The following is a 27,255-nucleotide window of genomic DNA, read 5'->3' on the forward strand; positions in this document are numbered from 1 at the left end:
CCCCCCGGCCCCCGAAAGATTCCTATCAGTATTGAACAAAAAGAAATGAGATTACTGGGTCAATGAGAGCTGTGCTCTGCCATTCCAGCCGGGGATGAAAAAGCGCTCCGCTGCAAGCACTAGCTATAGAAACTCTGTATTCTGGTATGAGCAGTTCATACAAGGCAAATGTGATAATTACAGAAGCAAACAGCACAATGCTACGACATCTGCAGACACTGGATTAGCCCTCTTGTACTTTTCTTTCTTGTCTTTTTGGGGGTTTTCTCCTATTATTTTAGACTAGAGAAACGTTTGTAGTGAGGGTGGCTGATTTCTTTATAACACCCCTCTACGGCGCTGGGCAACAGACGCCAAAGGGATTCCGGGTGAGTTTGTTTTACAGGCGTGTTAAAAATTATTAATTTAAGGAGAGCCGAGCCGGCCCCGGGCGCTGCTGGAAGGGGTGGGACAGGCGCATCGCTCCGCACCCGCCCGGGCCGGCCCCGCCCGCCCGGCGCTATAAACGGGCGCTGCGGAGCCTCCGCCGCTTCTCCGCTCCCAGCCATGGCTCCCGAGCGGTTCCCGGCGGCGTTCGCCGAGGCCGGGCAGCAGAGTGGGCTGCAGGTGTGGCGCGTCGAGCGGCTGGAGCTGGTGCCGGTGCCCCCGAGCCGCCACGGCGACTTCTTCGTTGGGGACGCGTACCTGGTGCTGCGCACGGAGCGCCGCGGGGACAACGTCGCCTACCGCCTGCACTACTGGCTCGGTAGGAGCGAGGGCAGCCCGCAGGGCACACCCGGCTGCTGAAGGGCTCGCCGGGCTCCAGGGCATCCCGCCGGGGCTGGGCTTCCCCCGCCCTTCTCAGTAAGGCTGCGGGTGCGGGGCTTCCAAGAGGGATACTGGAGGTGGAGGCAGAAGTGGGGCTGCCACCGAGGATCGGGCTGGTGCCAAGCGTCATCTCCTCCGATGCTGAGGGACTGAGTGGTGGGACAGTGGGGTGTGGCAGAAAGGTGAAAGCTTGCTTACTTTGTGGTGGTAGTTTGGGAAAGTACTGAAGTGTTAAAGGCAAATCTTGGCTGCACGCGACAGAGGTTCTGGAGTGAGATCTTGCTTTCACTCACGAGTAATTTTGTTGCCTTTATTTCTATGTGGGTGAAAATGTCCTCTTGACCATCTCCCTGTGGTGTTGTTGCCCTGGTTAGTGTCTGGGTGTGCCTTTTCCAGCTAGATTAATTTTGCTTTGGTACAGAGATCACATGCAGACACGGGTTTTCTTTAAAACCTCGTTAATATCAGTCTGACAGCCTACTGCGATTGGAACCGGGCTGATGTCTTCCACTTTGACCAGCCCGCTTTTCATCAAAGTTCTATTTTATGTGACTCATCTCCTGGAGGTTTCATGTGACTTCCCCATCTGGCAACAGATCCTGCCACAGTGATTGCTGTTTAGCTGCCTGAAACTTACAACTTTTTTCTTCTTTCACCAAGTTTGTGTTTGTAGGCAATCATCTCAATGAACGCACATAGATAGGTGTATTAACATTAACGTGCTTGAGTTGCTGCAGTTCTCATTGTACTTTTGCATGCATTGAAAAATAATTGCAGATAAAGCTTGGATTGTTTCTGCATAAATGTTTGAGCGTTGAATTTTGCATGTCTTCGGAGTTTTCCAGCTGGCAAGCATGTTAGTGTCTATGTCTGGTAAGAGTATAATCATAGATGGCAGTGTGAATGAATTTCTGGCAGAGACTTTTCTGTCAGCAGTGCTGCTAATTAGTAGCAGGGTTTGGCTTTGTAGACCTTTGTTAATGAAGCTGGAACTACTCATGTCCTAGTGAAGGTCTTGTAGACACATCACAGAGAGTGATGTAAGGGCTGTTTGCAGCTCTTGGGAAGGGAAGGTAGAACAGTGACTGACATTTGCAGCAATTAAAACCTCATTGCTGGTGGCTAAAGAGCTTTAGTTGTACACGTTGATGCACATGTTGTGCTGATGTGGTGCTGTCTAGGTAGTCTAAATGGCTTCAGGTGATCTGGGCACCCACTGTTGTTGTGCAGCTGGTGAGGTGGCAGCAGGGAGGCTCACTATTGGCAAATCCCTTCCTGCTTGCGAGATATTTCAGTAGCAAGGTGGAATAATCTCGAACACTGCTGCACACTTAATACAACAGGAGACCAGGACTTCAAATAAGGTGTATTGGGAGGGCCAGTCACTCTCAGGGCAAAAACTGTAGAATAATGTTGGTGTTTTTAACTGATTTACACTGCTGTTATGTACACCAAATTTTTCCCTTGTAAGCAAAGACTTTATAATCTGTGGGGAGGAAGATCACAATAGGGTCTTTCTGAAGACTTCCCATAAGTGTTTCTGGACAGCTGCAGCAGTCACTATCTTCGGGATGTAAAGAAAGAATTACTGTGATGGGGGAAACAGTACAGACTTTGGTCTTAGGTACTTACGAGGCCCTTGTCATTTGGTGATGCAGTCCTACTCCTGCTTGTCATCTGTGGTATGTTATTGTGGCAGCCATGTACAGTGGCTGTGAGTGTGCACAGATTCTGACCCGCAAAAAGGACCCCCAACATCAAATTTTCCTGTTACATAGTGACAAAGGTCCTCCTAATGCCTTGCTTAGGCACACCCAAGGGGTTAGAAGAAGGCTAGACCATGGGAGGATGGTCTGTGACCTCAGTGTGCTGACAGTCTTCAGCTGTGACTGGCATCAGTGGGGTAAAGTGACCCACAGTTGTTCTGCCATGCTGAAGCTTCGGAAAGCCAGCAAGTATCTCACATACACTGAGATGCTGTTGAGGTTGCATAATTTCTGAACAAGCTAACCAGGGTGTATCAACATTGTTGGCATGGCCCACCAATCAATGTGTATCTGTTTTGCTGCAGCTGTATCCACTTTCAATATTGCTCAGACATCCTGACTCAGTTGTCTCTACTGGCACTTGAGGGGTGCCTCAGTAGCTGTACTAATCCTAAGTAAGCTGTCTGCACTTCAAACTGGCCATAATGGAAATAGCATCCACTGTGCCAGGATGAAAATACTTGTGCAAGTGAGATTGGCTATACCCCACTTTGTATCTTTAATAAAATCATGCATGGTGTTTTTAAACTATTTTTTAACCGTTGTCCCCAGAGATGAAGTCATAAGATCTGTCCATGTGACCCAGGATCTGTTATCTGTTTGGTAAAAGCTTGTTCTTTTTTCTTTTTATGTTCTGTCTTATTTATAGGTGTTTGTGCCTTAGACTGTAAGATAAATCTGGTTTTCATACAAGCTTGATTAACTTATGCTTGGATTGATGCTCACTTGATTTTTTTTAATTGGAGTTTGCTGAGTATTTTATTGCATAACAGCTATGAGACCTAGTCTGATAGTAGTTCTTATCTCTGACTGTTCAAAAACCATTTTTCTTCAACCCTGAACCCTGTTATGTATTTGCAAGTAGTAATTTAGAAAGATCTAGTCTTAATGGATATGATTACCCCTATTTAGAAAAAGAACAAAACCCACCCCTTAAACATCCAAAACATTGCCGTTGCCTTTTAAGGTGGTACCCAGTTCTGCAAAAGCATATTGGAACATAGCAAGTTCTATCATGGAACAATTGGGACCCAAATGGAAGGCCTCACCTTTCCTTTTTCTGCTATAGTTACTGAGAAGCCTGGGTTTTGAGACTTGATTCTATTTGTGCTTTTCTTGAAACAATTAAAACTGCTGAAAATGTTCATCGAAAATGTTTGGGCACACATTAAAATCTTTGGTGTATTATACAGCCTGTTTTCTGCATGTACAGGCACCAGCACACTAGGTCAAAAGGCTATTTTGCCACAGTCTTGGGGATAGGCTACTTTCTATAAGGTGCAAAACAAAATGTGACCTCATGAAGCAAATATCTGAGCCCCAAAGCTGCTTTTCTTTCTCTCAGCTGTACCAGGCAAAATATCTTGCTTACGTTATAGTGTCAAGAGGACTGCTTTTGAATTATTCTGGCTCTATGGCTTGGTGAGTTGTTCTTAGAATAAATATATGTTTTACCATCCGGACAGTCCTTTCACATGGCCTTTCTTTCTTTGAACTTCAGCTAAAAGTCCAAAAATTACAGCTGACACTTGCCATGCTAAACTCAGTTAAATTATTCTTTTGTTTGAAGATTCTAAGAGAAGATGAACTTCACTATTTTTTACTCCCTTTTCTCCTTATGAACGCAGTTCTACAAGTAGTCAAGAAATGGTCTGGAAGATCATGTTATTTGGTGGTGAACAAGATTGTGATTCAGTGCTTTGTTTCTGCATAAACATGGGTTATACAACCTGCTGAAGGCAGTGTCCAATTGTTGCAGAAACAATTTCTCCAACAGAATTCAAAATTATGTTAATGCTTTATTGACATATTTCCCCTTATTTCAGGGAAAGAATGCACCCAGGATGAAAGCACAGCTGCAGCTATCTTTGCTGTTCAACTGGATGACTATCTAGGAGGAAAGCCTGTGCAGAGTAGAGAAATTCAAGGATATGAGTCTACTGAGTTTGTGGGTTACTTCAAAGGAGGAATTAAATACAAGGTAAAGAGTCTGTAAAAATACATTCTGAAATTGTATGTAACATTTTCCCTGAATAAAAATGGTTTTCTTTGTAAATGGAGATTTTAAAAATAGTTTATTAATGCTTTGTGGGTTTAGATCTGAACCACCCATCCTTAACTGTAGGAGTCCAGTGTTTCTACAGAAAGCAGCAGCTTGTTTGCTGGTGCCTCTTCTGATATGTGAAAACTTTTCCCAATTTTTTTTCTCCAAAATAAAGCTGTCCTGAAATTTCATACTTGTGTGTCTGAGAGAGCTCACAGTAGGGACTCTGTGTCTGGGAGATGTTAAATGTCACAGAAAAAATTTCTGACCAAGTATTTTTGTTCAAATGCAGTTTGCTCAAGTGGTTAGAAACATTAATAGAATGGAAATACCAGAACTTCATAGAACTTCATTTGAATCTAAAAATGATGTTATTGCAGTCCTACTGCGGTTTTTTTTCTGAAGTAGATAAAACAATCTCCCAAAATTTTTTGAAAAATTTTAGCTTTTGGAAAGGTATAGTGTCAGTGTCCTTGTGTCACTTCCAGAAGCTGAATAGCTGAAAAGTAATTTTTTTTCCCCCCATCAACATCTGTGGTTTTTTTAAGAATAAAGTAATAGATCTCCTGAGAATGTCTCCATAGTAGAAGCTCTGGGAGCCATGGCTCAATCAGCCTTTTCCCTCCCCCCATTATGAAGGTTTGTAGCTTCTCTCTGTCTACACAATCAAGCTTTTAACTCTGCGTAAGTAAGGTTGGGAGTGATGCCCCCTTTTTTTTTTTTTTTTTTTTTTTTTTTTTTTTTGTAATTTCAAGAGCCACTCTCTGTTCCAGCACAAGGTCTGAGTCTCCCAGAGGAGTGGAGAATGCTGCCTCACAGAGGCAGACATCCAAGCCAGTTTACAGGATTATGCTTATTTTTACACTCACAGATTGTAAATCAACAGTTTGCTCTCACTTCCCCTAGTTTGCTACTCCTTGCCAGGTTGACTTTTAAGTTGCAAATATTCCTTTCATAAAATTGCAGAGCTGCTGTGGAATTATCTCTCCATCTACATGTAACCAGGGACTAAAACCACCTGGACCTCTGAGATTCAAGTTTGAAAAACTTCAAAAGGAGCTGCGTATTTCTCTGCTTTTCCTCAGTCCTTGACTTTTGTCCTAACAATGGGGTTCAGTATTATCTCATCCTCTGAAGGAGGTTGGAGAGTGCTGTAAATTCTGTGCTTTCACCTTTGCTGTTTATCTGAAAACCCTTTGAAGGACGGTGCCATCTGCTCCCTTGGCTAAAGGCTCACACCTGAGAGTTCAGCAGCCGTGATGTCTGTCTGCTCTGTAGTCAGCACTCTTAAACAGTACATTACTTTTGCTTGCTTCTCACTACATAAACTAATTTTTTCCACAGCTCCTCAGCTGTAGCAAAAAAAAAAAAAAAAAAAAAAAAAATAAACTCCGCAGAAATAAAGTGGAAAAAAACAGACCATTAACTTCGCAGAAATTAAGCTGAAATAAAGCTGACTGCTTTGTTTTGTTTTATTCAGGCAGGTGGTGTTGCCTCTGGATTTAATCATGTTGTTACTAATGATCTGAGTGCCCAGAGGCTGCTGCATATCAAGGGCCGAAGAGTTGTAAGAGCCACAGAAGTCCCCCTGGCTTGGACCAGCTTCAACAAAGGAGATTGTTTCATTATTGACCTCGGAAATGTAAGTATTTTCTAGAGCAAAACATGAAAAGCAAGAGCTGCATCCCTTCCGAGGTTTGAGTCATCCTCTAAAATGCAAAACTGATTTTGTCATGCATGTGAACCAGCAGAAAGAATCTGCTTTAGAAAAGTTGTTTTAGTGTCACACCACTTGAAAGGTTTCAAACTGCCCTAAATGTTTCCTGAAGTGTGCACAGATTATCTGTCAAGAAACAGCTCTCTTTTCCAGAGAGGAAGGGCACTGGGGTTTTTCACTACTGGTGTTTGAACAGCTTAAACAGTTCATTCTACGTCCAGTCTGACTTTGGTGCTCTCTACCAGATGAATGGGATCAGTCCTAGTACAGAGCAGAACACAGATGAAACCATTCTCTTCAGAGCATTTCTTCATAGTCAAACTTTGATAGTTACAGTAGACCCTAAAGAAATAGCTGCAAAAGTGATTATAAAATTACTTGAATATTTCAAGAGATCACTTGAGAAGCAATCCTGTGCTCAAGGCTTTCTGCTGAAAACAAGTACAGACATCACAGAAGAATATCAAAACATAAGAGAAGATAATTCTGCTTGCTTCACATGGCCTAAAATGTAGTGCTGTCACCTCAGAATACATGCTAAGACTTTCTGAAACTAAGAGTAGCAGCTGGGATGTAGTCCACGCTAATTTGATTCTAGTTACCAATTTGAAATTACACTCACATGTATAAAATGGAAAGCATGTGAAAGGAAATAGTTTATCTGCAGTTAATTTTAACTGTAGTATTTCACAAGGAAGTGGTCAGCTGCTTCAAGATCTCAGGATTCCCCTGACCTATTGAAAAGTGGGTTCTTCTGAATTCATGGTATGAATTTTCTCTGAAATAAGAAAATTCATGGTATCTTTTTCTCTGAAAGTATCCCCTAGTATGACAGTTGAAGATAATCAATATAGCTACTTGATACCAATATATCTTTGATTTTTATTACACTTCACAGCCTTCAGATGGAACACCAAACAGTGTTTTTGGAATATTATCATACTTTCCTTATGTCAGCATGGTTTAATCATGTGGAACAGCCTTGTGATCACTATCCAAAGTAATCTCTCAATGTCACTTTGCATAGAAGACCCAAATTGTCTATTCCCTCCCAGAGTGAACCCATGGGAGATGGAAGGTTTGGAACTATGCATTGCTAGATAATGCTGCTTTTGCAGTAAGGCTGTAATGGGGCTTGAGTTTTCTGGAGTTAAACTCCCATGGACATGCTGTGGAACTGGGTGTACTCCATGAATTTAACTTGTTCTGACACTTATTATGCTGCAGTTACCCAGATGACCTTGAGTAATTGCTCGGGCCACACTGCAGGCATGGCAATGGCACTGATGAAGTGCACTATGGATGTGTTGCAGTGTTACATGTGTAGTTTGGGGCATATCCCTTTTGGTGAGAGGAGAGTGCTCTAACTAAGCAATTGAAATGTAATATGGCTTTAGAGTCTTTACCTGATACTGAATGTACTTTGGGAGCCTTTTTATAGTGTAACATCACTGCTTTCTGATTCACTGTTTGACAAGACAGAGGTCAAGCAACAATGGAACCCTGTGCCTTTGCAGGAAGATTAGATGTGAACAATCGCTAGATCCCTTGTTTTTTTGCCATTCTCTGGGAAATGTCAGTCAAATCACGTCTAATACAGTTCTTGGTCTTGTCATGTCAGTTGACAAAGAGATTTTTCTGGGTGTACTGACAAGTTAAGGGAAAGAGTGTTTTAACATCTAGATATTCACAGTCACAGGTTATTGCATAAACCAGACCATGCTTGTGGGAAATGAAAATGGGTGACATAGTTCAGGATGATGATATACAAGTCTAGTGAAGTACCTCTAAATAAAGGAGTGTGATAGAAAATACAACGTCACAGGAGAAACCTTGCTCAAGTTTTATAAGAACTATATTTCAAGCTGAAATAATTGCACTTCAGATTGAAATTTTCCATGATTAAGGCCCATTGAAAATGCGGAAGGCTTTGTGAGTCTTTACAGGAGCTCTTAATTGAATTTAAGGTTCCTTTGAAAAAAGGAAAGTATTTTCAATAAAGTAGATTTCTTTACTTAACAATTGAAATAAAGTTAATCTTAAATAGGGTTGCTTTTTAGTCTTGGTATTTATTGCAGACCACTGCAGACTCATTGTCTAAGAATAATGGGCAGTAATTGCATAAAATAATGAGCTTATGGTCAGTGCTTTTAATATGAAGTTATTGTAGTGTGTCAAATAAGATGAATTTCCTAGATTTACTTTCCCCAGTCTCTTCACTAACCAGAAGGATGGTCTCTATGGCACTGAAAAATTTCTTGTGCTGTCCATTTCCTGTTATATTTTATCAAGCTGCTTATCTAATATAATAAAAAATCATTTCAGTTTTCCTGTTATTCTCAATTACTGCAGTATTTTAAACTCGTGGTTTGAAGAGATAAGGGAAAATTATGAAAGATAATAATGAATAGGAATAAAGTCATTACTTACTACTAGGATTTCCTTTACAGGAAAAAGTAAAAAGTGTGTGTGGGCATTTCAAGCTAGGTTCACATATTTACAGTTCAAGTTCCGATGTTTATCGCATACCTGGATCATAGAACAGTTTTGATTGGAAGGGACCTTTAAAGGTCATCTAGGTCAACTCCCCCTGCAGTGAGCAGGGACATCTGCAACAAGCTGAGGTTGCTCGGAGCCCCTTCAGCCTGACCTTGAACGAAGGTTGTTCCATCTTGATCCAGACTTCTAAGTTACTGGAGTCAAACCTTGGCCGGAAATAAGATCAAAAAATAGCATTGTAACTGCCTGTCTCCTGACAGTCTCTCTCTTTGTTAAAAATGGTCGGGATCCCATAGGGTCCTGTTCCATGTGTACAGCCCACACAGCACCTTGGCTCATCTGTTACTAAGCCACATTACAGCACTTCAAATACCCTGCCGATATCTCATTTTGCCTCCCTTGAACTCTCTTGGCTGGAAGAGAAAATAGCTGCAGAAGGCAGAGAAAGCACTGTCTGTGCTATGAGAGGAATGGTTATCTCTGGGAAATGTGTGAAGATCTTTCACTCAAGCAGTCTTCTGTAACACCATGAGCTGTGACTGTACTGATCTTCCTTAGAGGGAGTGATCCAGGAGAGTGCTGGCATCCCAGACCCCGGTTTAAGTTGAGGTGTTTTTTTCTACATGGGATTTCCATGGCACCTCTTTGGTGAACCTGGGAATCTCTCTGTAAGGGAACCTTTGGGCAGGCAAGACAAGTGCAAGGCATTTGCTGAGAGGGCCTGGAGTGGAGCACACCTTCCTGTGTCAGGTGCTGCTTAGTGCCGCTTGTCCAGTTGCATAGTTCCAAACCTTCCATCTCCCATGGGTTCACTCTGGGAGGGAATAGATGATTTGGGTCTTCTATGCAAAGTGGCCTGCTCCAGGCCTCCCAGGAGCTGCTATTTTCTGCCACACAAGCACAGAATATGCTAAGTTGGAAAGGACCTACAAGGATCATAAAATCAAACTCTTAGTCCCACACAGGACAGCCCCAAGAGTCAAACTATATACCTGAGAGCATCATCCGAATTCCTCTTGAACTCTCTCAGGCTTGGTGCTGCAACCATGTTCCTGAGGAGCCCATTCCAGTGCCCAGCCACCATGTGGATGAAGAACCTTTTTCTAATATCCAATCTGTACTCTTCTGGTACAATTTCAGGCCACTCCCTCAGGTCCTGTCACTGGACCCCAGAGAGAAGAGCTCAGTGTCTGCCCTGCCTCTTCCCGTCAGGAGGAAATTGTAGACTGCAGTGAGGTCTTCCCTCCATCTCCTCTTCTCCATGCTGAATTGACCAAATGACCTCAGCTGATCCTCACACAGCTTCTCCTCAAGGCCCTTCCAATCCTGTCCTCAACTATTGCTGGTATCCCACCTGAGACGCACCAGGATGGGTTTGACAGCTCTTGGTGGCCTCAAGCTGCCTGGCCTGGCTCTGTGCTGCCCTTCACCTGCGGCTGCAGCTCTCCCTGTTTCACCCCATCCTCCAGCCACCTCCCCTCAGACACAGTCCTTTTTCTTCCTTCATCACCAAGACAATTCTCAAAACAGCCAGGAGCAGGCAGACATGGAAAATTATCACAGAAGGCCAAGGGAGGGATAAATCACTGTGCCATTTAGTTAATAACGCACATACGGTTTCCGAGGCTATTTTTTAGTATTTATTTAGATGCATATATAAACATTCTCTATATATGTATATTTCTGAGAAGATGTGCTAAAGACTTTCATATCTTTTGTCAATTGTCCTGGTTTAAAGTGGGAAGGAAGCTTGTCAGTATTGTGACATTAACCCTGTATGCTGGTTATTTATGAAACTGGAGTGTTGAGGTGTGTCAGTAATTGGGGTGATTATCGAAACATGGAGCAGAAATAATGGGAGTAACAGTAAAACAAAGCAACATTAATTGATCAGCTGATTTTATTGAATGCTTCCTAACTCAGTTTGGGAAGCCCTTCTGTATGAAGGCTGTCTGAAGTTGTATCCTTAGTGACCAGCAAAAATATTCTTAAATAGAGTTGCTTGTGTGTGTGTGTGTGTGTTTGGATAGAGCTTTGTGAAATATAAGCCTTGACTCCCTCTGTCTGATTAATCTCTTGATGGGAGACAGCAGCAGGGCCATGAGCTAGGTGACTGCAAAGGGCAGGCAGAGAGCTGTGCACTGCTCAGCCTTCTCAAAGAAATTAAGAGAGAGTTGTTAAAATAAGGGGGTGAAGGGCAATGTGTGATAGCTACCAGTGAGGTTTCAGCTTGGGCCTGATTGCATCTGGAAAGTTTTGTCAGTACAATGGAAGTTCTCCAGGCAGAACATCACCCTTCTCCCAATACAGCAGCAGTGCCATGAGCTAGGTGACTGCAAAGGGAAGGCAGAGAGCTGTGCAGTGCTCAGCCTTCTCAAAGAAATGAAGAGAGAGTTGTTAGAATAAGGGGGTGAAGGCAATGTGTGATAGCTACCACTGAGGTTTCAGCTTGGGCCTGATTGCAGAAAGTTTTGTCAGTACAATAAAAGTTCTCCAGGCAGAACATCACCCTTCTCCCAAAGGAAGAGTGCAGATGGGTGAGGTGATAACTACAGCTCAAGCTAAATGAAGTTTGAAGGTAAACTGTACTCGGTTGTCCATTCTTCCTATTCCTATAGAGATGCTGATAAACTGATCCATAAACAGCCAAGAGGTTGCCGATTTGAAATATAAGAGTCCACAGTATTCTTAGAAACAACTTGTGCTATCTAGCAATCTATGTATGTATGTCTCCAAGGGCTTCATGAATCCAAATGAAAATTATGAAGTTAGAACTCAAAAGTATGAGACTGAACAGAGTTGTTGTCGTCATGTATCTGGTCAGTATGTTCCTAATAGAACCCATAATAAGCATGTCAGAAGGAGGAAAATTGCTGCCTTGCAACAAAGACACTAGAAGAAATACATCAGGCAAAAATGCTGGCTTTTTATGACAGCTGCTTTTCATAACAACTGTTAACTAGGTGTAGATTAAATTATGCTAACAAAAAGAAAAGTAGCTTCTAAGTAACTTCTGCTTTTTAAAGAGCAAGAGGACAGATACTTGCTTTATGGTTATGACCACGGGGTATGATTCAGCATCACATTGCAACCTTAAGCACAATTGTCCTGGTGGTTTTTGTAATCTTCTTCCCTCACTACTTCTTTTAGGTGACTTTGCTTCTCTTCCATTGGATAAAGCAGCTCACAATAGGCATATTAATTGCTTTAATAAGCAAAGTCACTGTTAAGGTATAAGCAGGGTTGGGAGAACAGGTTCTTGCATTTTGCCATTCATCACTGTACATTTTTAGTTGCTTTCCCTGGCTCTAACTGACTCATGTAGGTTTTCCATTCACATGTTTCCTCCCACAACTAACCTATTCTCCGGTTTCCCCCAGCTGAGAGTTAAACTATTGCTCATGCTGCAGCAGGGAGCTGCCAAACAAGTAGCTGAGCTTGAAGAACTAAAGTGATTAGGTTCTTTATTAACTTATTAACAGCATTAAAATGTTGCTCTGTCTATAAAACGTGTATCTTGGTAAGCAAGCATCTTAATTTTTCTGTAATTCTGTGAACCAGTTAGCCAGCAGTGTAAATACCAGCATTCTAGAAATTGCTGTAGTCTCAAAGTCATCAGATGGAGGGGAAAAAAAAAAAAAAAGTCCTTTTGCCCCCTACTTCAGTTAAAGTGTTCAGAGTGTGGATTTTTCTTCATACTCTATGGACTGGAAAGTTTCCCCTCACCCCCACTTGTACGCAGAAAAGTCACTGCACCAGAGATCACTGTTTAAGTTTTGGGTGGACTGGACACACATGTATCCACAAGGACTCAGTTAAGTTAGTTTTCTTCCTGATGTTGTAGAAAATCCAAATGTTTTGCTGCTTGAGCTGCTGTTGTTTATAATTAAGATTATCCTGGTACTGACCCCTTAATCCACTGTGGTATAGCAAAAACTATTCCTAGTGCATACTAGCAAAACAGGTATGAGGGGAAAAATGAATGTACCAGGCACATGACTCTGCTATATCTGACTTATTTTTAGTCTGAAAATTTGTTCCATTTGAGTCAAATGGGAGACACCAAAGACTGGTTACAAAGACACTATTGTAATTTTAATTTTTTTTTAGCTCATGGTGCCCTCAGAGGTGTTCTGGCTGAAAGAATTTGGAGGTTGTTTTGGATTATCAAAACTCCACAACTTTCAATGGTTCACTGTATTGCAGTTTCAACAAATTTGGATTTTATGGATATGTGAAATGAGAGGGTTTTTTTTCCTTGCCTGTGTCAAGAATTCAACAGTCAAGAAAGGAAAAAAGTGAATAATTTAAGGAGAAAAATGCATTCAGCAGCCTATATTAGTCTGGTTCAATTCTAACATTCCTCTTAATACATACATATTGTTAATTCCTTAAGAAAACCTGGATGTCAGTAAACTGACAAAAAGCACTGCATTACAGTTGTTTTTGTTCAGTTATTTTTCCCACCATGTGGATTTTGTTTATTTGTTTTAGCACTTTTCAGGACTTAAAAAAGGAAAACAGAAACATAAAAAAAGGCTCCACACTCTTGCTTTAGGGCTCTCTGTTCTATTTCCAAAACCTTTGTGTTTGAAATACAAATACCAACGTAATATGCCAATGTTTTACAAATACTTAGAATTACTTAGAATACTTAGAATACTTAGAAAGGCATTAGAAGTATTTCTGTTGTTTGCAGTTCATACTTTTTTCCCAATTTATTTCTATTTTGTATTGCCATTTCTTCTTTGAACATACTAAGTTTAATTACAGAACTGGACTTTTAACAAGCTAAAAGGAACTCTTGGCCTTATCAGAGCAGCTCTTCACTAATGACTGTGGAGAGTCTCAGCTGAATGCCTGCCTATTATTTTGATAGTGGCATGATAAGGTGGGTATAAGGCTTTGCCAATATTCATGTGTGTTCCATCTGCCTCTAGCATTGCTGGGCTTTTTTTTCTACTTCCTTCAGGAGGTGAGTACTTAGGAGTGCTGGCTCTTTTGGGCTTCCTACAGCACAGCTCTTCTCCTCCTGACCCACCTGTCCTGACAAGCCTCATCAGCCTTTCTTCTTATGTGGGCAAAGGTCGACAGGTTTAAAGTGTATCAGGGCCTCTAAACAAAGAATAGATGCATGCCAGCTTGTGATGCTTGGCTTAAGTTCTTAATGAAAGTTTAAAGTTTATTTCAGTATTTTAAGGTTAATGAGACTTTAACATTTCACTGTTATTTTCTACCTAAATGAAAGTTTCACCACAAATTATTTCTAATTAGAGTTTTGAAACCTATTTAATTTGTTTAGCTTTTTAATATCTCTTCATATAAGAGAATGCAAATCAGCAATTACAGTAGAGACCTGGAAATTAGTAGATATTTCGATAGACATACAGGTTTGAAACACTTGCATGTTTAGGGCATGTTTGACTAGAGAAAAACAACTTTATGGATTTAAGCTTCTTGGCTCTTCCTGTTGTTGTCCTGGCTAAGATCAACAAAAATGACCACAAAAGATCCAGAAAAGAGAGTATATTTTCATGTGCCTCCAGACTAAGGAGGCTGCCAGTTGAATACAGAGGTGGCTATGTGTTGGAAGGGAAAAAATTGTTTTTTATGTCACTTCTGAAATAAGTGATTTTTTTGGTTTGTTTTTCCTTCTCTTGCTCTGCATGCCATTTGGGGCTGGAGCAGGAAACAGGAGGTGTACTTTCACAGTCCCCCTCCATACAGGGAAAAGTGCCAAGGTGCTCTTGCTCAGGGTTACACATGAGCCATGCATAGTCATCCTGACGCACAACCTCTGTGTAGAAGCTAAATGTTCAGTCATTTTTAATGTGCTGTAGAAATCTCATGTGACTTGCACAAGGTTACTCTGCAGGCCAGAAGCTATTTGCAGTAAGAGCAGCGGATTCTGACTCTCTGTGGGTGGAAGACCAAACTGTTTCCCCAAAATGTGCAGTTCAGGGGAGAGCTCATTCTGACCACGGTGTTCATGGCACAGACCCAGTTTGCCTTCCCAACCTCACTCAGGAGCTCTAGGGTTGTCACTGTTATTTGTTATAACATTTTTCATTATAAGGTTAAATTAATTACAATGTTACTCATTATATTATATTTATTCATTATTACTCAATATATTATGTTCATTAAAATGTTAGCTTCATTACAACATTATTCATGATAATGTTTTCTCACCCTCAGCTGTTAATTGTCCCACCACGATAACTATATTGATATCAACATATATTAATACAGGGTATCTCTCTCAGAATTCTGTTTAAGAGGTTTAAAAAAGTAAATACTATTAGTGCAAACTTCTGAAAATAAACTGGGCTTGGCACAGGAATTACTGATGAATGAAGCCCTTTTAGTTTGAGGAGAGTGAACACTTGAAGTCTGTTTTCATTTTAATGGAAACATTTTTTGTCAACTTGCCAATTCCAAATAAAGTTAGCAAAACAAACCCAAAAATAGTGAAGGTGTAGTACAGCTAGGAAAGTCTGAAAGTAGTGAGTGAGCTAAAGCTAAATATCTTCTTTTGCCCCTAGTTTATATATCTAAAAAATAAATACATGAATAACAAAATACAACCCAAAAGCTCAATGAGTTGTTGGATATGGTTAGATAACTAACTGACTGTATTTCAGGTAAATCCAGATCTAAATATTAGCCTTCTCAAGAAGTAGTTTTAACTTCTAAAACTCTTCTGGTTTCAAATTGTTGAAAAACGAATCTGCCTAGAGGTTGAAACGGGTAGGTTATATCAGGAAGGCAAACTTGTAGATATTAATCTTCTTTACTGTGAGGCCTCAAAATTAGATACATTGAAAATGAGATTATTTGAGTTCAGAAAACTTAATTAAATACAAGCTCCTGAAAGTGCCTAGCACTGAATGCTTATGATATTTTAGTGATCATAGCAAATACATTACCATGTTATATATTTTGGGACATTTTCATGGCCTATGGCTGCTTATGTCCTTCTATTTGATTATGCAGTACATGAAGTGTAACTTTCAGGCTTTTAATAAAGAATAGTGTCTCTATTCCCTAGTGTTAAAAAGAAGCAGATTGTCATTTCTCTAGCTTTTAAAATCAGTATTTTTCAAATAACCATGTAAAATGGAGCTTATAAATCTTCAGATCAATAATGTTTTCAGACACTGCTTGTTGATTCAAGTGGTGGTTTATGTAGTAGAAGAAAACCTGGAACATTATTTTTAAGGAAAATAATGAAACCTGCAAATTTAAAAATCTGAAATCCATTACTGTAGATTTCTAAAGGTCCTTCTCCTTCCCCAAGCTCATTTGAAGCCTAGAGCCCGTGGACTGTAGGAGAGCTCAGTTTAGTCACTTGCTGGCTGAAAGCAGACAGGGAGAATAAACTGTGAATGTGGAGTAACTTGGGTGCAGTGGGGCCTTTAGGAGATGCTAAGAAAAGAAAATGTGAATTTATTGTTCAGGAAGTAAAGGTCTTTGTAATTTGCAGTGGCAGTTCAAGTCTCACAATATCCTTTGTGGTCAGTACAGCAAAAATACTGATTTTGTAGATGCAACTACTTGTTTGAGGTTCCATCACCAGTTACCAAAAAACCAAGAGGTCAATCAGTACAGCTGGAGCTGTGCTGCCAATCTTTCTGAATGAGCAATCTCCACCAATGGCCACATCAACACTGAGATAAGGCAATAGCTGCCTTACCTCTTTCCCTGTTTCCTATGGGAAATAAAGAATTCCTCTTTAATGCTGCAGTATCTCTAGTGACTCCTGTTTTCTCACATAATTGCAAATCAGCTCGATTAGTCGGATGTAGGCCAAGATGAGAATAATGCTAAGGAGTCTGTGTTGTGGAAAGCCTTCATTAATTTGGTAGAAAAGGGCTGAAGCAGTGCCTGGCAATAAAAAATATATTAAAAATCTGCTCAGATTGGAACGTTTTACTTTCTGCACATTCAGGTCTTTAGAAAAATGTTTCCCTAAGTATGAACAGACGTTTTGTTTTCCTGGGGAAATGTAGAAAGTCGGATTTAAGATAAGGTTCAGACCTGACACCAGGTATGTCTCCAGATTCTGGATACTTGGTAAACTGACAGTATTTAAACCAGAACTTAGAAGCAGTTTTTTAATTTAACCCTACAGTCAAGTTGCTAAAGGCGAGCTGAAAACCTTACAGCTTTCATTGCATAACATCTGCAAGTTGAAAAGGATAGAGTTCTGTGACTCTGTGGTGTAATCCTTAAAACTTTGAAGAGATGCTTTTGAAGGGGGGAAGGGAGGTTGGAAGAGAGCAGTGAGATCACTGAGATCTCACTGTGGGGGGGTTTCGTGTCCAGGCTGGTGAAAAGTAACTGTTGGAAGTTACTAGCTCTGTTTTGTATGCAGATGCCATGAATGTTGTCTTCTAAAAATTTGCGTCTGCTAGTACGGAGAAGCTGTGCTTCATCCCTCACTTGTCTCAAACCACCCTTTCAAGTACTGTTAAAGACTAACAGTGGTCAGCAGAAATAACTTGACTTTTCTTTTTTAATGGAACAGATTTTCATCTCAAATCTGTTTTATACAGTTGTATATACAACATAAAACTAAGCCCAAGTAATTTATTCAGTAAGGGCTCAGATTAAAATTTGCATTGCAGATGAACACAAACCAATTGAACCTTATTAAAACTGAAAAGGACTGTGTCCCTTTATTGCTGGACTATTTGAACTATTTGACAGAATCATGTGAAGAATCAAATTACCTTCTTCCAGGAGAAGGTGGGGGAAGCAACCAGCCAAAATGAGTCATTTCCTTGGACTGGTTCCTTCCAGCCCAGCCTCTAGCATCCCTGCAGCTTATATTATGCCTTTTGTTAGTACTTTTCATCAAGACCAAAATCTAAATTCTTTATTCTGAAATGCTTCAAGTTTGGGATGAATAATAGGGATTGCCAAAACTGGGGTCCCTTGGTCTGTGTGGCTGAATCAGGTGACCTGTCTTAGGCTGGTTCTGGTGTCTCCCTTTCCTGAGAGGTGTCCTGGGAACATGCTGCATTCTGCAAAAGGTCAGCAAATAAAATCTGGATTGAAAGGTCTAACTCTGCTTTAGTAACACATACAATCTGGATCTTACTGGAGATTTTGAAATGAGTTTGTTTCTTGACACAGGTGAGTACCAGCACTGCAGAAGTACCACAGAAGAGGAACTGACATGTATAAAAATTGTAGTAGCAAATTTAGGAGTTCCTGGTTCTTTAATTAGCTCAGTCAAACCAAAATTCTGACTATTCTGAGCTCTAGTGATCTCCTAGTTATGTGGAAGCTAAATTATATTATGTAAATATCTTGCATATTACAGCATCACAGAATGAAATAGGTTGGAAAAAACCTCTGAGATCACTGAGTCCAGCCTTTGACTGAACACCATCTTGTCAACAAGACCACAGCACTAAATGCCCCATCCTGTCTTTTCTTAAACATCTCCAAGGGTGTGACTCCACCACCTCCCTGGGCAGCCCACTCCAATGTTTATTCACCTTTTCCATGAAGAAATTTCTTCTAATATCCAACCTAAATCTCTCCTGGTGCAGTTCAAGACTAGGGATTGATACTGCAAATATCTATGTGATTGAGCAACTCTCTTCTAGAACGTACTTCTGAAAGATGTAGATTCACTGATGTTCTGGTGGTTTAGGTCTAATAGGATAATTATTAATGAAATTAATTGTATAATTTTGCTGTGTTGAATCCTATTGCTAAAGTGTGTCCTTTTCATTATTTCAGGAGATCTATCAGTGGTGTGGCTCATCATGCAATAAGTATGAGAGGCTGAAGGCTACACAGGTTGCTGTTGGCATTCGGGACAACGAACGAAATGGAAGGTCCAAATTAATTACTGTGGAAGAAGGGAGTGAGCCAGACCGGCTCATAGAGGTATTGTGTTGTGCAAACCTGTTGCTGACATAGCTGTGAATAAAAAGTTTTTGCACCTCAGGAGCTAAATCAGATTGGGCTGATGCTAGGAGTGATGCTAGATAAAGGGTGTAGTAGGCCAGTTTATACCTTTTCCTTCCTTCCTTATCCAGGCAGTGTTACGTTAATTGGGCATTACAGTCTGAGATAATTGATCATCTGAGAATACTTTTACAAGAACAAATGTTTGCTTTATTGAGTTAGCTGTACAGTGACTGAATTAACACTGTGGCTCACACCAGAGCACACCATCAGCTCTGTGTGAGGAAGGAACATCCATCTGGGACAGCACCAAACAAGGAAAGATACAGAATTACTGTGTGTAGAAAGTAAAAGAATGTGGCAAATTGCTTATTGATTTGGTTAGGGGCCAAGCAGAACACTGCTTTGCATACTTCTGCTTCTATTTCAAGATCCTAGGCCCCTGGCCTCTAGTAACCCCAGTGAGCCCCTTCCTCATATGTTTGGAAAGTTTAACAATTTGTTTAAAATCCCCAGATTTCAGATATCGTAACTGAGCTGATCAAAGTAGAGTGGAAGAAAAATTCCCAATTTATGGATATTTCAGATCTTGAAAAATTAACAAACACTCATGTGTTGTTACAGGTGGCCTACTAATAAAAGCATTGGCACTTGGTATTTGTGTTTTAAATAAAGCTCTTCCATTCATTCTCTAAAGAGAAGGAAGAGGGAAGCAGGGTCACCAAGCAGTCCTTCAATAAAATGGAATATGTACAGCTAGGACATTGTGTTGCACTCCATATTAGGTTCAGGAAGTAAAGCTAATGGTGCATGCAGGAGTGCAGTTATTTTTTGTGCTGCTTTCATTCAGTGTGGTCATATGCAGCACAACTGGTTACTGCCTGAGAGCAAAACAGGTGCTGAGCCACCAGCCCGTGGCCGTGCTGGCTGTGGGGACCCCTTTGGGTGGACTGTCCATATCCTTGCAAAGACCTTTTCTGCTGTGGGTGTGAGTGCAGATGTGGCTGTGCTCAGAAGGAGGGGAGGTGGCACACAGTGTACTGGAGATTTTTGAAGAGGGAAAAAATCCAAGCAAACAATCCTCTGACTGGTTTTTTACTTCCTTGTACGGACTTTCCACACTGGCTCTGATGTGGCACATATTTTACATGTATAACTCTTTTGAAAAGAGCACAGATTGACAATTGGAGAGCAACCTCCTGTTCCTGATTTGAATCACAGCATTGGGTTGCATCCTGCTGCAGCTGTGTCTGGATGGCACTGGGACCCTGCCCTGGCCACAGCTGCTGCTGCCAAGCCCGTCCTGGGTTTACCTCTGGAGGCTTGAACAGAGCTTCTGGTACACTCATGAGTGACTTGGGAGCATTGATCAGAACAGCTCCCTTTGCTCCTTTTGTGGTGCAGGTGCAGATAAGTTGGACTTTTGTGCTACCCCAATGAGGGCACGGGCCAGCTGCAGGCTGCTTCCCTGCCATCCCCCTCCATAGGCTCTGAGGGGAAGGGATATGCTGCTCTTGCCCCTGCATCTCTTTGCCAGACTTCCATTTGTGTGCAACTGTTGTTTTGTAGCAACCTTGACACATGAGTAAGAGCAGGAAAACACCAAGGTGGCATTTTTATCCTGTACTGCATTGTTATTGTATCAGGGAATAAATTTTTTCTTCATTTGCACAGCAGTGTATGAAGAAGTTTCTGCTTTTCTTTTAGGATTCTGAATATGGAGGGAACAGAAATGGGTAGGTCAAGGCAATTAGATTAACTGCTTTTATTGCTGCCACTGTGATGAGCCCAGTTTGAGTGAGTGTGTCTGCAGTCAGGGTTTATTTTCTCTTCTGCATCGTGCTAGCCTTGTTTTATAAGTGCTGGTTCCATAACACGGTCTGCAGCTCAGCTGTGGCTGTCCCAGTCCGCTCTGAAATGTGCTGCTAAGAAGTCAGGAGGGTAGTTAACCTCACAAACATGTAAAATTTATTAATCCTTACCCCTGCTCAAATTGTTTCCAGTTCCTAGTACTCTTTGTTTAGATTTCTCCTTCCTTCCACAAAATTGTCTCTTAACTTGCTGTTATACTCTCCCAGGCTAACTGCTGTTGAGCTAACATTGTGTTTGTTTCTTCCCTCTACATCGGGAAGGGTGGATCTTTGGCATCTCCAGCTTTCTTAGAAAAAGCTTGATTTATTTTCTAGGGAAAAGAATTACATACTTTAAATATTCATTTTGTCATCCAGTACACCACTGAAATCAGAAAGAGATTTCCTAAAATTATCTCCTCTGACAAATGTCAGGAATGATTCCCCTTCCTGTGAGCTAGAAATCTGCTTCCATATTAGTGGCCAAACTTGCTCATGCAGTGCCAGTAGAAGCTTCAGGCAGGGGCTGGCATACCCACCATGAGTACCAGCAGAAAGAGCCAGTACTGATCTCATTCCTGCTCCATAAGCATAGAGCTGGGACTCCCTGCAGAAAAGCAGGACTTCTGTGCCTGCACCCCACCACAAAGGCAAGACACAGGCTGGCTGAACTAACCCTGCCACGCGTCTGTCCTGCTGCAGGATTAGCAGAGGCAGCAGTGCTGTGATGAGGAGGTGTTTCCCAGCCAGCCCACTGTCCTGCTGGGAGCTGTGGTGCTGTGGGTGAGGTGAACTTGTCTGATAAGGGCAGTTACTGCTCCCAGCTACCGTTTTCAGCAGTGGGAACAGGCTGCACTGCTCCAGTTTGCCCATGGGAGAGAACTGTCTGGAGCTGCTGTAGGACTGGATGAATTGCTGTGGCAGACCAGCAAGACACAGCTCACTCGCCCTGGGAAAGGAGCATTACTAGAAGCTGGGTATGTGAGCAGTTTTGACAGCAGCAAGCCCTTTTTCATCTGCCACCACAGGCCACACAGTGACCATCCTGTGCTTGCACTCTGGAAACACAGTGTGACACACACTCTGGAAAGCTCAGACTTGCAGCAGGTGTGCAGAAGTTCTCACGTGATGCTTCAGGGATCACTAGAACTCTGACTGTGAAGACAAGGCAGAAGCTTTCTGTGCATGCACATCAGAGATATTTATGTATCTGGCTTCACCTCCATGTTTGGAAGGTGAAGCCAGGTACATAATTCTGGCTTTAGGTGCCAGATTTGGTGAGGTAAATTTAGGTGAGGTAGTGACTGGCAGGTTTAAAGAAGCAGTGTTGTATAGGGTTGCTGCCTTGGAAAACTAAAAAAGAAACAGACCACCTTGGACAAATTGCTGCTGTTGCTGTGACTGGCCACCAGTCTAAACAGAACATTAAAAAATCACCAGATGCCAACTCTGTGCTGCTTTTCACATGTAAACAGCTGAATAGTTACCCATTCTGCTGAATCTTACACTTGAATGTTGGAATTGTGTTACAGAATTTTTTTTTACTTCCATGGGACCAATCCAAAACCAGATCTTAGCAATGCTTGACACAGTGTGGTAGCTGCTGCCTGTGCTGACACTGATACTTATCCTTCTCACTGCTTGCAGTGGTAAGCAGAGATCTCACAGAACTGCTTTTAATTGTCCCAGAGATCACTGAGGACTGAGAGCAGCCAAATTAATTGGCAGCCATGCTCAGGACAGGCAATTTTCTTACTCTAGTTGGAATCTCTGCTCTAACTTTGAAGAGATGACAAAATTGGAGAAGCTGTATTTTAAAAAGTTTCCCATAATCTTGTTATTTAATATTGTAATGGCAATACTGGAGAAACAAGGAATCAGAAATTAGTGTATTTGTGAAGGTTTCTAGTGAGCCAGCAAGCTGAAGGTGCTTGCAGTTATGCAGGAAGCATAGAAGCATTCAGTTCTGAGTCACTCAAGGAAAAGGCACCCAATCCTCCATTTGTTGTGCAGCAATCCCTTGATCTGGCATCATAATTCTAGAGATGAAGTAGAGGGGAGGAGAAAGTCTTAGTATATTTGTTTTCCTCTATTTGTGTAATTTGAAATATTAGACACCCTAAAATATGTTTATGTTGACAGTACTTTTTCTCTACATAGACTCATCTCCCTGTGGTACATTTCAAGTACGTTGGGCAGCTGTGTCATTCTGCAGGGTATGAGAGCCAATGAAAAAGTAGGATAGACTGAGTTCTACCTAAACTAAATGTTAAGCCTGCATCTGCCCCCTCTACTTGATATGTCATGTTCAGCTAACGCTTTTCAAGATGCTTCTGTTTTCTCTGAGCCTGATTCATAGAATTTATTGTTCCCTTACACGACTCCCTTAAAACTGCAACTGTTGATACTATATGATTGCTGTGGGTTTTACTGCTGAGACTTTTTGTTGTGGTTTTGTAAAGGTTTTTGATTTTCATGACTGAAAACAATGAAACCAGAGAAATGTGACAGCTGGGGTTCAAAACCACAAGAAAATGAATCATCTTGTTAGTATGCTTCTTTGGAATCACTCCTCTGCCTTTAAACATAAAGCTCTGCCACTTTTATGTACTCAGCATTTGCAGTAGTCATGTGCCTGTTTTTGTCAGCATTCTAGAGCCCTTACGAACAGGTGCAAAAATCTCATAAAATACTTGTGTAAAGATTCAGCTGGTGTAAATACCGAGCAACAGGGAGACCTCTTCCTCCTTGCTAGTAAAGCAGCCTTTCTCCTCCCTGCTTTTTCTTTAAAGCCCCTAAGCAATGGTTAAACATGAGAATTGCTGAGTGCCATTGTATTCAGTGATGATTGTTTTTGCCTATGGTGTGAATAAATACTACGGTGAATGGTCTGATCACATTACAGCCAGTCACACCTTCCTACCTTTGTAGCTGGAAAGGGACTGGCAGCACTGTGCAGTGCTAACTCAGCCCTGTGAATAGAATCCCAAGTGCACAGACAATAAAGAGATTGGAGTCTAGAGCCTCTGTAATTTGCATTTGCAATGCAAAGACCCAAATAATGCAAACATGTTGAAAACATGAAGCTCCAGTAGTCCTTAAATTAATTGGATATATGTCTGCCCATATGGACAGAAGAGCAGGATCACTTCTTCCTTTCTTATTAAATTCAAGCCCTTAAAAATTATTTTTTACAAACGAAAGATAATTTCAAGGACAGCATGGAGCACAGTTGGGGTAGCTGGGGAAAAGTGAGGCTTGCCTTGACACGTAAGTGGGCGTGAGAGTGCAAGGACGTGTTGCTCTGAAGGAGCTGTGCAGGTTCCTGCAGTCCCTGGCCCTGTCACATGGATCCTTACGTAAGGCTGGAAGAGCAGCACGTGCCCCACTGGTGAAGGTACTGGTTTGGTACCTGCTCCTTTCCCAGAGCCAGCAAGAGCAGGATCTGTCATCACAGCTCTGCAAAAGCAAAAAACTGCTCTTGTACTCTCAACATTTGTGTTCCTTCTTGTTCCCTTGCTTTTGGTTGTATTATGAGCTCAAGTCATGCTAAGGGCAGGTTTGTTTGTTTTGAATACAGAGGAGTGAAGGAACAGTGGAATGGGTGATGCAAGAGGAGGAAGAGCAGTAACTTTTTAGAATAATCCTCTATTCTAACTTTCTGTGGACTACAAATTCCAGGCATTTGTTAGGGATTAAACAATTGTTTAATCATGTAGCTTGTATGCAGTTTTAATCAAATGGTACATGTTCATCAGCTCTGAACTGCATGTAACTCTCAGGCTCAGCCTGATCTGTTCACAACCAAAAAAAATGCCCAATGTGAAAAGTAATGAAGTCCTATCTATGGCTTTGGAAATATGTAAAGCAAAGTAATGTCTTTTATTATCTAAATTGAGACAACTGGAAAAAAATAGACATTATTGCAAGGAATTTAGTGAAATAAATACTAGAAAGGAATTTCAGTCCCAGGGTAGAGGCAATATTGAACAGTCACGTACAAAGGAAAATTAATGCATTGAAAGAGGGATGAGAACAATGGAAGTTGTACCAGACCCCAGTGCAGCCTTAGTAACTCAGGCACACAGAGCAGTCAACTGCATTTTAATGAGAATACAAAGACTTAAGAAAGCTGATGCACAGAAAATAGCAGAACTACTAGATGTCGTTTCTATTAGTAGTTGTGTTGGCTATTCAAATGAACAGACAGCTTTCTCAGGTTGCTTTGAAACTATGGGTCAAATTTACCCCTCAGGAACACGAATATGCTGCTTCACTGGAGTGATTTTGGGTATAGGTAGGTGCCAGCAAGAATTTGGGTCCTGTCATTTTGATCAGTTTGTTGGCTACAACTCAAAATATTCCAGGAGAATAAACCTGCAGGGATAAAAATCTTACACATGACTGTGCGCCTTTCATAGCAACACCTGTTCAGTCTGAGGAGTGGCAGTTCACCAAACATTCCAGTGTTTAATTAAGCTTTATGATGGCTGTGAAAATGGGTACAAAGTGCAAACCCCTTGCCCTTCAGGGTGCCAGTTTCAAACTGTCAAAACCAGGAGTTCTTTACAGTATTGGAGCCTGTCTCCTTCATTAAGGACAGTCCCTTTTCTTGATGCAAATTTACATTTAAATGACTAAATTACACAACTCAGACAAAAACTTGAATGGCCTGGGTTCCAGTACATCTTAGCTGCTTTGCACCAGCTGAGCATTTGGCACAGCGTTTTTCCCAGACCCATGTAGAAGATCAAGAGGAGTTTGGCCAGAGAATGGCAGAAGCTGGTAAGGAGGAATCTTCCTAAAGGTTGGGAGTTTCCCATAATATTCTTCAAGCTGCAGTTTTCAGTCTTGGCTGCCTGAAGCCAGGTACTTAAATGACAGGGAACTGAATAGGAGCTGCAGGTGCCAAACACATCTGTAAACCAGGCTTCTAATTAAGTCTCTAAATACGGATTTCAATGCCTGCATTAGAAATTTAATTTCAGAAAAAAAATGTTCAGGTGTATCATACTGCATGGCATGAGCTAAATTCTTTATGAACAACTCTATTAGCAGGTGGTTGAAAACCTAATTTTTTATGCTGGGAAAGTTGCTTCTAAACTAGGTATTCTAGGGAATTTCTAAGATCTTAATGATTTTCTGGAAGTGCTTGTGATCAAATGTGTCTCGTTTGCATTCTTATGGATGAGAAAACTACTCATCTTTGTTATGTTTCCTTCTTTAGCAGCTGTAGCGCTTGCAGGGCTACCACATAAGTCAATTATAATCTTATAATCACATGTTAGAATATGAATAGAGTTTGTAATGGCTTTTTTCCTTTCTGTGCTATACTATCAAGAAGTCTATTGGTGAAAAAGTACTGTAATTTTCACTTATTAAATGAGCATAATTAAGAGAAGGCCAAAGACAAGAGATGTTAGCACTTATCTCCACATGGGATTGTTAGCTCTTATTTCAAGGTACTTCCTTGCAACAGGGGAATTTCATGGAGAAGACCTGAAAGGGTAGATTTTCTTTGTGGTATAAAAAGCTCTGAAATAGTTTCTTCATGGAATCCTGCATCTCCCTAACAGAAATGCACCTTGAAGGGTTTTGTTTTTTACTGGTTTTTTTTTCTGTAGGTTTGTCTCCTCCCAGCCCCTTGGAGAGCAACTGGGATCTGTGTGCAAGGTTGCCTTTGAATTTTCCTTAGTGAGAGTTCTGTAGTGCAGGAAGAGCTCAGGGAGGAAAAACTTCGTAATAGTTTTGTTGGGTTTTTTAAAAGAACTCCACATGTGCACAGATTGCTATTCCCCATCCAGGCCATGTAAAACTGGAATAAGAGTCCTCTCATATTTGGACCAGAATGAAGCACAGCTGTATGGAAGAAAGCATCCCATGTGTTGGGGGATCAGTTCATTATTTTCACCACTGCATTGTGTGATGCTGAAGAAATCTGTAAATATAATTATTGCAGGTACTTCAGAGCAGGCTATGTTAGGACAGGTCTTCTGCTTACACAACTGTGACTTTGTACTGTCTGGCTTTACCTTTAAAAATAAAAGGTAGGTAAATTAAGATGGATTTAAATACTGCAATAATGAGTGCAGCAGCTTCTAACTCTGAAGAACTGTAAATCATAGCTGAACATTTTGGCTCCTTTACACAGAATTTTAGGACATGTAGGAACTTAAAGACATAAATCAGTTAGTGGATGGCACCTAAACTAGCAGGAGGAAATTATTTTCAAAGAGCTAAGCAGGATATATCTCCTAGACAACCAGGTGAAAGGAACTTGCTCTCTCTGTGCTAATAAATATTTATTTCAAGCATCAGCAGGAGTCATTAGAGAATATCTGTCAAAATGCTCTCTGAATTGCTTTCTTAAACATTAGAGCCCAATCTGTGCTCTGTCTTGGACCAAAGAGTTTGGTTTCCTACCAGGGAGGATCCCGTGGCATATGTGGTCTGTTTGCTGTATGGGACTGGAAGTGCTGAGCCTGTGAATACAGCCAGCGTTGCTCTCCAAAAATATTCCAATGCCTTGAGTAGCTTTTTCCACCTTCCCCACTGATGGTCTATGTGCTGAAACACCTTGCTGCAGCTCGTCTGTCACCCTGATGTGCTGTGTGTCACAGCTGCCTGCTGCTCTTCCAACTGCTG

General features: G+C 41.3%; 1 protein-coding gene across 1 annotated transcript in view; it reads left to right on the plus strand.

Moving 5' to 3' along the window:
• The first annotated feature begins 537 nt into the window (after positions 1–537).
• The window catches only part of SCIN (scinderin), a 48,176-nt gene continuing 21,458 nt past the window's right edge, over positions 538–27,255 (plus strand). Inside the window, exons 1-4 of the mRNA XM_041466753.1 lie at positions 538–745; positions 4,400–4,554; positions 6,098–6,259; positions 18,590–18,739. Coding sequence (XP_041322687.1) covers positions 547–745; positions 4,400–4,554; positions 6,098–6,259; positions 18,590–18,739 — 666 coding nt within the window. The 5' untranslated portion in view covers positions 538–546. The remainder of the gene's footprint in view (positions 746–4,399; positions 4,555–6,097; positions 6,260–18,589; positions 18,740–27,255) is intronic.

Source organism: Pyrgilauda ruficollis, unplaced genomic scaffold (genome assembly GCF_017590135.1).
Source record: "Pyrgilauda ruficollis isolate IOZ18807 unplaced genomic scaffold, ASM1759013v1 scaffold2, whole genome shotgun sequence".
Taxonomy (NCBI): Eukaryota; Metazoa; Chordata; class Aves; order Passeriformes; family Passeridae; genus Pyrgilauda; species Pyrgilauda ruficollis.